This window comes from Passer montanus, unplaced genomic scaffold (assembly GCF_014805655.1).
Source record: "Passer montanus isolate IOZ18808 unplaced genomic scaffold, ASM1480565v1 scaffold89, whole genome shotgun sequence".
Classification (NCBI taxonomy): Eukaryota; Metazoa; Chordata; class Aves; order Passeriformes; family Passeridae; genus Passer; species Passer montanus.
Genome location: NW_024374256.1, coordinates 2665422 through 2676707, shown reverse-complemented (window position 1 = coordinate 2676707; position 11286 = coordinate 2665422). Strand labels below are relative to the sequence as shown.

At 48.4% G+C, this 11286-nt stretch overlaps 2 protein-coding genes across 2 annotated transcripts in view; one reads left to right on the top strand and one right to left on the bottom strand.

Annotated features, from left to right (window-relative positions):
* Nucleotides 1–111: 111 nt before the first annotated feature.
* On the bottom strand, nucleotides 112–8795 carry LOC120513826 (KH domain-containing, RNA-binding, signal transduction-associated protein 1-like). The gene is made up of 3 exons (XM_039733580.1): nucleotides 8642–8795; nucleotides 1433–1560; nucleotides 112–288 (listed from the first exon to the last, which is right to left on the bottom strand). Exons 1-3 carry the CDS (start codon nucleotides 8733–8735, stop codon nucleotides 112–114), a joined length of 399 nt encoding a protein of 132 aa, XP_039589514.1. The 5' UTR covers nucleotides 8736–8795.
* Nucleotides 8796–10879: 2084 nt separating this feature from the next.
* PTP4A2 (protein tyrosine phosphatase 4A2) overlaps nucleotides 10880–11286 on the top strand; it is a 21844-nt gene continuing 21437 nt past the window's right edge. Inside the window, exon 1 of the mRNA XM_039733688.1 lies at nucleotides 10880–10937. Within this exon, the coding sequence (XP_039589622.1) occupies nucleotides 10895–10937 (43 nt within the window). The 5' untranslated portion in view covers nucleotides 10880–10894. The remainder of the gene's footprint in view (nucleotides 10938–11286) is intronic.

The following is an 11286-nucleotide window of genomic DNA, read 5'->3' as shown; positions in this document are numbered from 1 at the left end:
TAAAATTAAATTTCATTAAAATTAAATTTAAATTAAAATTTAAATTAAAATAAAATGAAATTTAATTTTAATTAAATTTCAAATTAAACTTTAATTGAATTTTTTTCTAGTTTAATGAAATGCTTGGAGAGCTGCTGATTCTGAGCCAAAAATGGGATTTTGTTCTCCCACCTTGGCTTTGTCCCTCATGGAACCTTTCCCCAGCACAGAGATTTTTGCACCAGTTTCTTCCTGAAGCCTCTTTATGGTGTTGCCTTGGGGTCCCAAAATCTTCCCAACGAAGTTGAACTGGAAATTAAGGAAAAAAAAACCAAAATGAATCAGCTCCAGAGCTCAAAAAGAGCAACTTTTTTTTTTAATGTTCTGTCAATTGATAAAAAAAAAAAAAATTGCATTTTCTCCTCATTTTACCCAAAAAAAATGCAGAGGAAAATTGAAGTTTTGAAAGGAAAATTGAAGTTTTGAAAGGAAAATTGAAGTTTTGAAAGGAAAATTCAAGTTTTGAAAGGAAAATTCAAGTTTTGAAAGGAAAATTCAAGTTTTGAAAGGAAAATCCAAGTTTTGAAAGGAAAATTCAAGTTTTGAAAGGAAAATCCAAGTTTTGAAAGGAAAATTCAAGTTTTGAAAGGAAAATTCAAGTTTTGAAAGGAAAATTCAAGTTTTGAAAGGAAAATTCAAGTTTTGAAAGGAAAATTCAAGTTTTGAAAGGAAAATTCAAGTTTTGAAAGGAAAATTCAAGTTTTGAAAGGAAAATTCAAGTTTTGAAAGGAAAATTCAAGTTTTGAAAGGAAAATTCAAGTTTTGAAAGGAAAATCCAAGTTTTGAAAGGAAAATTCAAGTTTTGAAAGGAAAAATAAAGTTTTGAAAGGAAAATTCAAAGTTTTGAAAGGAAAATCAAAGTTTTGAAAGGAAAATTCAAGTTTTGAAAGGAAAATTCAAGTTTCCAAAGGAAAATTCAGGTTTCCAAAGGAAAATTCAAGTTTTGAAAAGAAAATTCAAGCTTCAAAAGGAAAACTCAAGCTTTGAAAACTCAAATTTCAAGAGGAAAATCCAAGTTGCAAAAGGAAAATCCAAGCTTTGAAAGGAAAACTCAAGTTTCCCACCTTTATTTTCATGAAATAAATGCTCAGGCAGGAAAATGAAGCCAAATGAAGTGCTTCAACCCCAACAGTGCAGCAGCTTTCAGCAAATCCTTAAGGAATTCAATGTAAAAATACAAAAAAGCTGCACCATGGAGTTGTCAGCTCCAGCAGCACCACACAGCCCAAAATACCCCAAAATTCAAAATATCAGAAATAAAAACCCCCAGGCCTGGAGAAAAACCCAAACACCTCCTTTGTTTTGGCCAGAAATCTCCTGAATTTTGGTTGAAAAAGCAGAATTCACTCCAGAAAAGAAGAAAATCTGCTTTTTTCTGGTTTTTTGGCCTCACCTTGGGGTACTGCTTGACAGGGATCAGAACTCGTTCCTTCAGTTTCATGTTCTTGTGGGAGAACAAATCCAGGTAATTCTCTTCTTCCTCCTTCTTGGCTGTCTCACCCTTCTGAATTTTTTCAATTTCTAAATAAAAATCAAATAAAAATGATTATCAATAATAATATAAATTACTATATCATTATATTATTTATTATTATATTATATAAAATAATATATAAAATTAAATAAAATTAATATAAAATTATATTAATATTATTATATAATTATATTATTATTATTTCTTATATAAAATAAATAATAAAATTATATTAGTAGAAATAGAAAGAATAGAATTATAACAATTAAAAAAATATTATAACAAGACAAAAATAGTAATGTAAAATATAAATAATAATAATTTGGAATAGAAACACCAGTTTTTAATTTATTATAATAAATAATAATTATAAATAATTAATATATATTTATTTATATATTTTATAATATTTATATTTATTATATAAATAATAAATATAAATAAATAATTATAATAATATTTGATTTAATTTTTAAATTAATTTTTTTTTATTTCCTAACCCAGTGTGGGGTGGGTCAGGAAATTCTCCCAGCTCCATTTCATGAAATAAATTCAGATTTCTCACCCAAACCATCCCCAAGTGGGTTTTAACCCTGAGGTGTGGGAATGAAAATGGAATTATTTGGAATAATTTCAACCCTCAGCCCCAATTACCTGCTGGAACGAGCTCATTAAGGGACATTAATTAGGGACTGGCAGGCAAGCCCTGCTGGAAATTCACATTTCACAGGAGAGGGAAAATCCTCCCCAGGCATTTCTGAGGTAAAAATTGCATTTTTGCCCTGGATTTCCCTTTCCAGGGATGATAAAATCACAATTTTTATTTCAAGGCCAACAAATCCATGAGAAATTCCCCCAAATTGGGAGTCAATTAATTTTAACAACCCCAAATGACTGCTGAGCCTTTGGTCCAACAGAAAAAAACCCCAAATACCCCAAATTGATCATAATAAATCAAAATTGATCATAATAAATCACATCATAAATATCCATCTAATCCTGATTTCAGGCTCTTTATCAGGAGAGGTGAAAAATCAAATTGTGCCATTTCACCAGCAAAGCCAGGGCTCGTAAACTGAATTTCTGAGCCTTTTCCTATGGAAAAGCCACTTCCCAAGGCTTGTAAACTGAATTTCTGAGCCTTTTCCTAGGATAGGAGGCACTTCCCAAGGCTTGTAAATTGAATTTCTGAAAATGCATCTGCAGACAAACCAGAAATGTTTTTACCCACGCATCCAGAATAAATTTTATCCCCTGATAAATTAAATTAATCCAAAGAGGAATTAATTGCTGTTAAATCCAACGATTAGGCTGCAATGAAACACGGGGATGTTCTGCCCCCTGCAAAGCAGCAAATCCCAGTTCCAGCTCCAAAATCCATCTCTGCCTCCGGCCAGAGCCGCGGGAAATCTGGGAATGGGCAGGGGGGGCCACCAGGAATTCAGGAATTGATGAAAAAAACCCAAAATGAAAAAAGCAGCGAGCAGCTCCACGCCTGGAAATGGAACTTCAAATGTAAGGGAGGAGAAGGAGCAGCAGAGGAATTCCAGGCTCGCACCATTCCAAACTCTGGGAATTCCAAACTCTGGGAACTCCAAGCTCTGGGAATTCCAAACGCTGGGAATTCCAGGCTATGGTAACTCCAAGTTTGAGAATTCCAGGATCTGGGAATATCAGGCTGTGGGAAATCCAGACTTCAGGAATTCCAAGTTTGAGACTTCCAGGATCTGGGAAATCCAAACTTTGGGAATTCCAAGCTCTGGGAACTCCAAGCTTCGGGAATTCCAGGCTATGGTAATTCCAACTCTGAGAATTCCAGGATCTGGGAAATCCAGGCTATGGGAATTCCAACTCTGAGAATTCCAGGATCTGGGAACTCCAAACTTTGGGAATTCCAGGCTCTGGGAACTCCAGGCTTCAGGAATTCCAAGTTTGAGAATTCCAGGATCTGGGAAATCCAGGCTATGGGAATTCCAGGCTATGGGAACTCCAGGCTTCAGGAATTCCAAGTTTGAGACTTCCAGGATCTGGGAATTCCAAACTGGGAATTCCAGGCTTTGGGAACTCCAAGCTTTGGCAATTCCAACTCTGAGAATTCCAGGCTATGGGAACTCCAGGCTCTGGGAACTCCAGGCTTCAGGAATTCCAAGTTTGAGACTTCCAGGATCTGGGAATTTCAGGCTCTGGGAAATCCAGACTTCAGGAATTCCAACTCTGAGAATTCCAGGCTCTGGGAACTCCAAGCTTTGGCAGTTCCAAGCTCTGGGAATTCAGGGCAGCCCCAGACCCCAGGAGTCTGGAAGTTCCAGGATCTGGGAAATCCAGGCTATGGGAATTCCAAACTTTGGGAATTCCAGGTTCTGGGAACTCCAAGCTTTGGCAATTCCAAGCTCTGGGAATTCAGGGCAGTAATTCCAACTCTGAGAATTCCAGGCTCTGGGAACTCCAAGCTTTGGCAGTTCCAAGCTCTGGGAATTCAGGGCAGCCCCAGACCCCAGGAGTCTGGAAGGATGAAGCCCTGGTGGCACCCTGGATGTGACAGGAGCAGCCGTGGGACAGCCAAGGCCATTCCAGAGGATTTTTGGGAGCAGGCTCCTGCTTGCCACGGGCAAATGGCAGCAGCTGGCAGCACGAGTGGCACTTCCAGGGATTCCTGAGGGGCAGGGATGGGCTCAGCAGGATTCCCAGGGCTGGCAATGCTGCTCCTGAGCTATTCCTGAAGAATCAAATCCATGGAAATGCTGGCCTGGGAGCACACTGGTTTGTAAGAATGGAAATGTTACCCGGAAAGTCAAGTAGAATGATCCCAAAAACCCCAAACCCCACGGAATTTGGGGGTGGCACCTCAGGACAGCAGAGGCTCCTCCATCCTCCCCTGCTCGTTTGATTTCCCAGGAAGGGGAAGCAGATCCTAGAGAGATTCCAAGGATTTGGCAATCCTGATCCCACTGTTTCCCACCCCAAAATACATCCCCAGCCTGGCATTCCAGCCTGGCATTCCAGCCTGGCACTGCTGGGCAGGGAAGGGAGGGCACTGCCAGGAGAAGGGGCACGGGGAGGGAAAGGTGAGATTTGGGATGCGGCACAGGGGGGAGAAACTCCTGGGATGGGAACGGGAACAGGAATGGCCACGGGAATGGGAAGGGGAATGGCCACTGAGGTGGGAATGGGAATGGCCACTGAGGTGGGAATGGGAATGGCCACAGGAGCAGGAATGGCCACTGAGGTGGGAATGGGAACGGCCACTGACATGGGAACGGGAATGGCCACAGCTGTGGGAATGGGAATGGCCACTGAGGTGGGAATGGGAATGGCCACTGAGGTGGGAATGGGAATGGCCACAGGAGCAGGAATGGGAACGGCCACTGAGGTGGGAACGGGAATGGCCACTGGGGTGGGAATGGGAATGGCCACTGGGGTGGGAATGGCCATGAGGTGGGAATGGCCACAGGAGCAGGAATGGGAATGGCCACTGAGGTGGGAACGGGAATGGCCACAGCTCTGGGAATGGGAATGGCCACAAAGGTGGGGATGGAAATGGCCACATCTCTGGGAAGGGGAATGGCCACTGAGGTGGGAATGGGAATGGCCACAGCTCTGGGAATGGCCACGGCCCCGGGAAGGGGAATGGCCACGGCGGTGCCAGCAGCTGAGAACGCTGCCATGGTGGAACAAAACAGAAACTGAAATGCGCAAAGTGAAACGATTTCAGAACAAGGCAGCCTGAGAGAGCAGGGGACAGCTCCAGGTGGCAGTTTGGGGACAGGATACCCGCTTGGAGGGATGGGAATGGAGGGAATCTCTGCCAGGAGAGCCTGGACCCCACTGGAACGAGCTCCAGGGTGACCCCTGTGACCCCAGGGCTCTCCAGGGATCCCTGGTTGGGACATTCCCACCCAGCCCTCCCCTCCCCATCCCAGGGATGCACAGCCTGGATCTGGCCCCAATCCAGCAGGGAATTCCTTGGGCGAGTCCCCCAGCACCTCCTGCTGCCCCATTCCCTCCCCTCCTGGAATGACACAGCTCACACACCCTTGGGAAGCTCAGCTCTTTTCCCTTGGGGTTTCTCCATGAAATAAAACCGGCTAGAATTCCCAAAATTCCCAAACCCCACAGCAGGCTGCCACACAGGTGGGATGTTTCCCTTTTCCCAGAGCAGGGAAGCAGAGGGGGCCGTGCCCTTCACACCTCCCCTGCTCTGTCCACAGCACAAACCCAAAAGAAAAAAAATAAATTTCTTGTTCCTATGGGAAAGGAAGGTCACACAGACCCCAAATGCCAGGAGGGAAATGTGGATTATATTTGAAATCCCAATTTTCAGTTTCTCTTTAGGATAACAGAACCCTCAATGCAGCCACTTCCATACCAGAGTCCATGGAATTCATAAGAATCCCTTCACTGCCAGGCCTCTGCTCCCAAAAAAAGCCAAAAATCATAAATATCCCTCTAAAAACATAAAACCACCACAGGATTTTAGACAAGTTTAGGTCGTTTAAAAGAAATGAATGCAGAATTCCAGCAGGGCTCCCTCCCTGAGGCAGCCTGAGCAACTTCCACGTCTGGGAAGGGAAAAAAGGCTGCAATAAAATTTCTGCTGACACTCAGGACCATCCCTGGGGCTGGAAATGGTTTTGCTGGAGTTGTGCTGGCTCTGTGCACCACAGAGCTGAAATTCCCAGCAATCCTGAGCACTCTGGGCTCACCCAGGCAAAAAATTCCCCTAAATCCACCATTTTACCTCAAATTCCTCCTCCTTGTTTTCCTGCTCAGCTCACCCTGACCTGGGACTGGGAATGCTCCCAAAAAAAAAAAAGAAATTATTTTCAAAATGCCCACAGCCCTCCTTGTTTTCCTGCTCAGCTCACCCTGACCTGGGACTGGGAATGCTCCCAAAAAAAAAAAAAGAAATTATTTTTAAAATACCCACAGCTGGAGCTGCTCCAGTTTTAAATCTCCCAAAGCTGCAATCATGAAATTAATAAATTAATAAAAAATGAATTAATTAAAAACCAACTCCTAAATGCTCATCACACCCCTCAGGTGAAGGAGGCTTTGCAGGATGCTGCTCCTGGTGGGAATTTGCAAACTCCTCGGAGTTCCTTTGCCTGGGAGGCGGCAGAGCTACAGAATTTCATGGATCAGGAGCACGGAAGTGATGGAAAATCGGATTAAAAAACTCATTTATTCAGATCAAGATGCTGGTGGGTGATGCTGGGATGGGTTTTTGCACAATGGGAGAGACAGCAATTCCCAAGAATTATTCCTTGCATAAAACAAGCTCCTAAAACCTCCAGAGCTGCACCAAAACTCTGCATTTATAAGCCCTGACAAGACAAATAATTAAAAAAAGAGCAGGCAGAGAAATAATTTTTTAAATTCCAATTAATAATTTTAAATTGTTAATTAAAAATAATTTAATGAAAGTATTATTAAAATTATTATTGAATAAATTATTGTTGAATAATATTAAAATCCGATCAATTAAAATAAAATTTAATGATTCAATTAACTAAAATCATTCAGATATTCCAATAAATACTATTTAAAATCCCAATAAAAAGTAAAAAATGAAATCAATAAATAATACTATTATTAATAAAAGTAATTATAGTAATAATATTATTTTTAATAAAATGATAAAAATAAAATAATAAAATTTAAATTATAATAATGTTAATAATGATGATGATAATAATTTTAAGAGCAGGTAGAAAAAATAAATATTTTTAAAAGCGCAAGTGAAAATTAATATAATAATAACAGTAATAATAATAGTAATAATAATAGTAATAATAATAATAATAGTAATAAGGAAAAGAAATAATTTTTAAAAGCACTGGTGGAAATAATGATGATAATGATAATAATGATAATTTTAAAAGCAGATGGAAAATAACGAATTTTTTTAATCACAGATGGAGATGGAATCTGAGCAGATCCCTGCTCTGGGAGCCTCCCAGCAGAGGCTGGGAATGTTGGAACCGGTCCCGTTTTGGGGAGCAGAACGGGCCGGGGCTGCAGAGGGAGATCCGGGCCGGGCAGAGCCGAGCCGGGCCGGGCAGGGCAGAGCCGAGCCGAGCCGGGGCTGCAGAGGGAGATCCGGGCCGGGCAGAGCCGAGCCGGGCCGGGCAGGGCAGAGCCGAGCCGAGCCGGGGCTGCAGAGGGAGATCCGGGCCGAGCCGGGCCGGGCCGAGCCGGGCACAGCCGAGCCGGGGCCGGGCCGGGCCGGGCCGGGCAGAGCCGGGGCTGCAGAGGGAGATCCGGGCCGAGCCGGGCCGAGCCGGGCAGGGCAGAGCCGGGCCGGGCAGAGCCGAGGTGCCAGGCCTGGGCAGGGCAGAGCCGGGCCGGGCACAGCCGAGCCGAGCCGGGCAGAGCCGAGCCGAGCCGGGCCGAGCCGAGCCGTGCCGGGCTCAGAACAAAGGCTGCCATCTCCAGCCCGGCTCGGCTCTCCCAGCAGGGAGCGACCCCCGCGCGGCCACAAGAACCATTCCCAGGCTCGTTTTCAGCTCCCCCGTCCCGGGGGTGGAAGGGCTGCCCCGGTTTCGGCGAGGACGGAGCTGCCGCTCTCCCCCGCAGCTGTTCCTAGGGGTTTTGTGGGAATCGCGTTCCTGTTTCGGGGTTTAACCCTGGGCAGGAGGGAGAGCGGCTGTCCCCAGGGCAGGACAGGTCACCTGCAGGGCCCAAAGGGACACTGCACCCCCGGACTGTCACTGGGAGCGGCTCGGGGACGGGCTGGGCATCGCGTGTTTCTCCCTCAGCACAAAAGAATTAAAAACCTACCCTACATCTCACACTACTACCCATACCACCATCCTGAACCTTGAGGAACAAATCCTACAGAAACAAAGTACCTCTAAAAAGCCCATTTTAAAAATTTATAATTGTGACCATCGCAATTATCATTATTTATCAGGGAAATTACCATCACGTTTTAATTTTAATTATTAAACGCTTCTCTCGGGGGTTTTGATTCTCTTCATTCTCCCGCCTGGCCGAGGCCACACCACAACTAACACAATCAAAGCAGCAGTAAAACACACGCAAAAGCCGCGGCTCTGCGGATGAAGGGCAACAACATCTCACTGTAACCCCGGGGCCGGAACGGGCACCGGGACGCGCCGCCGGTACCTGCGGTGAGCAGCTGCATGGCGTGCGTGAAGGACGGGTCCAGGCTGTCCTTCTCGGCCATCAGCTCGGGCAGGTACTTGTTCTCGGGCTCCATCTTCCCGCCAGCCACACCGGCTCCTGAGGCCCCGCCGGCCGCGGCCGCACCGGGCGGCGGCTGGCTGCATGAGGCGGTGCCCGGGAAGGGGAGCGGGGCCGGGCCGGGCCGGGGACGGCGGCGGGAGCGCAGCGGCCACACCGCCCGCGCCGGAAGCGCCGCGCAGGAAGCTCCGCCCCCTCCCGGTGCCGGTCTGTGAGGGGGGAGCGCTGCGCGCATGCGCTCTGTGCCGGCGGCCCCGCGGGAATGGCGCGGTGCCGGGGTTGGAAGGGGCGGCGTGAGGGGAGATGTGGGTGATGGAGGCAGGGAATTGTGAATGTGTGAACTCATCCAGTCAGCGCGGCGCTGGCGGAATCCCTCAGCAGCATCAGCGCCGCTAAATGCGGTGACTCCATCGCCTCCCCAAGCAGCCCCTCCCAATGTCTGGCCGCGCAGAGGGCGAAAAAAAAAAATCTTAATATCTGCCCTGCGAATCTGCCCTGTCTCAGCTTGAGGCCGTTTACCCTCAGTAAGCTCACTCTTCACACAGTAGAAGAGACCGGCCCCACCTCACCACCAGCTCCTGGCATTTTGTGCCTGGTTTTGGCAGGTGCTTGTGGAGAGCGATGAGGTTCCCCTTAAGCCTCCTCTTGAGACTAAACCCAGCTTCCCCAGCCGCTCCTCGCAAGGCATTTCCTTCGACCTTTCACGAGCCTTTGAGGGGCCAGGACTGAACGCAGTAAAGAGTAAATAGAATCATAAAATCAAAGTTGTGACAGAACAGACGATGGCATGAAGAGCGCGGGCGGGATTCGAACCCGCGGTCTGACGCGAACCGCCGGCTGCAGGACTCGAACCGGCGGCTCTGCCGGTGCCGCGCATGCGCGCTCTGAATTCCCGCCAGGCGGCGGCGCTGAGGCGCGGGAAGGGGCTGAGGGGGAACCGGGACCGGCACCGGCACCGGGCCACGGCACCGAGACTTTGGCCTGCCCGGGTCACTCCGCTGCCCTGAGGTACAGGGGTAGTGCCGCTGTGAGGGCTCAGCGTGTCCCCTGGGCCTCCAGAGTCCAGCGGTGCCCTGTGGGAGCGGAGCTTTCCCTCACGGTCCTGAGGGGCGCAGCCCGCTCTGGGGACGAGCCCTCGGTGTCCCTGAAGGACGGAGCTGCTCTTATCAGGTGGTGTCACACGGTGCTGAAAAAGGAAAGAAAAGAGCCCTAAGGCCTGTGATTATCAGAGTTTATGCGACTCCACTTATGACTTTGCAGAGCTATTAAACCCAGCAAAGTGGCACTGAGCAGCTTCTTTGTGTATTTTGAGGGACAAAGGTTTGCTGGTTGCTTTATTCTCACCCTCCATTTTGCCCCTTCATGGACGATTCTTCGGGTTTCTTTGTTGATGGGTTTGGGCAAGGAGTTGGACTTGGTGGCCCTTATGGGTCCCTTCCAACTTGAGGTATTCCATGATGATATAAATGCAAAAAAGCTTTTTTTTTTCAGGGGTTTCTGTTATTGTGTGTGGAGGCAGCACTTCAGTAGGACACACATATTCCAGGCACTGCAGCCGCTTAAATTAGTACAAAACACGGCCCTCTGTTAATAATTCAACAGTCAGAGCACAGGAAATGGGAAGGCAACAGCTTTATAACTGGGGCAATCACTCATCTCCTCCAGCCTGTGCGGGACACAAGGGATCCTTATTGACCCACCTCTCCCTGAGCTGTGAGAAGATGTCACCCGAGGCTGGGGACACCGCGCTGGCTCCACCGGCACTCGGTGGCCCCAGCTGGGACCGGAGGCTGTGAGCGGGCTCGGGCACAGCCCCAGCAGGGCTGCGACGGGAACTGCCTCCCTTTTCCTTTTCCCTTTTCCCTTGTCCTTGTCCCGGTCCCGGTCCCGCCTCAGGCTCAGGGAAGCGGAAGCCGCGGGAACCCCCGCGAGGACCGAACCACTGCCCGCAGTGGGGAGGAGCGGGCTGTACCACTGGGCTGGCGGGGGGGGATGCTGGCGTGGAAGGCTCCGTGTGCACGTGCGGCCAGAGGGCCGGTCCAAGTGTGGGGGGGTCCGGGACGTACCAAAGGTGACTGGGGCCAGCGAGACACCCCCGAGCTATACCAATGCCCAAGGAGGGGGGGATAGGCCTGTACCATGGCATATAAGGGGGGGTTGCTATAAAGCAGCGGGATGGAAGGAGCTGTTCTTCGCTGCGCGGAGCGGGTTGCTCAAGGTATTATCTAACCTGGCTTCGAACAATTCCAGGCTCGGGGCGTTCCACACCCTGTGCCAGTGCCTCGCCACGCTCACAAGGAAGAACTTCCTCCTCATACCTAACGTCTATTGTTCCCGATCTCGTCACTGCAGTTCGTGACGAAGGATGCCCCTCCGGTTTCCCTGGAGGCCACTCCAGACACTGAAAAGTGCTGCGAGGTCCTCACACAGCCCGGCCCCCCCACCACGCCTGGAATGGACGCGCCCAGCGCGCTGCCCCGGGGCGTGGGCGCGCGTGGGCGGGCCGTACCACTGCTGCCGGGCGGGGGTGCGAGGGGCGGGCCGTACCACGGGGCGGCGGCGGGAGG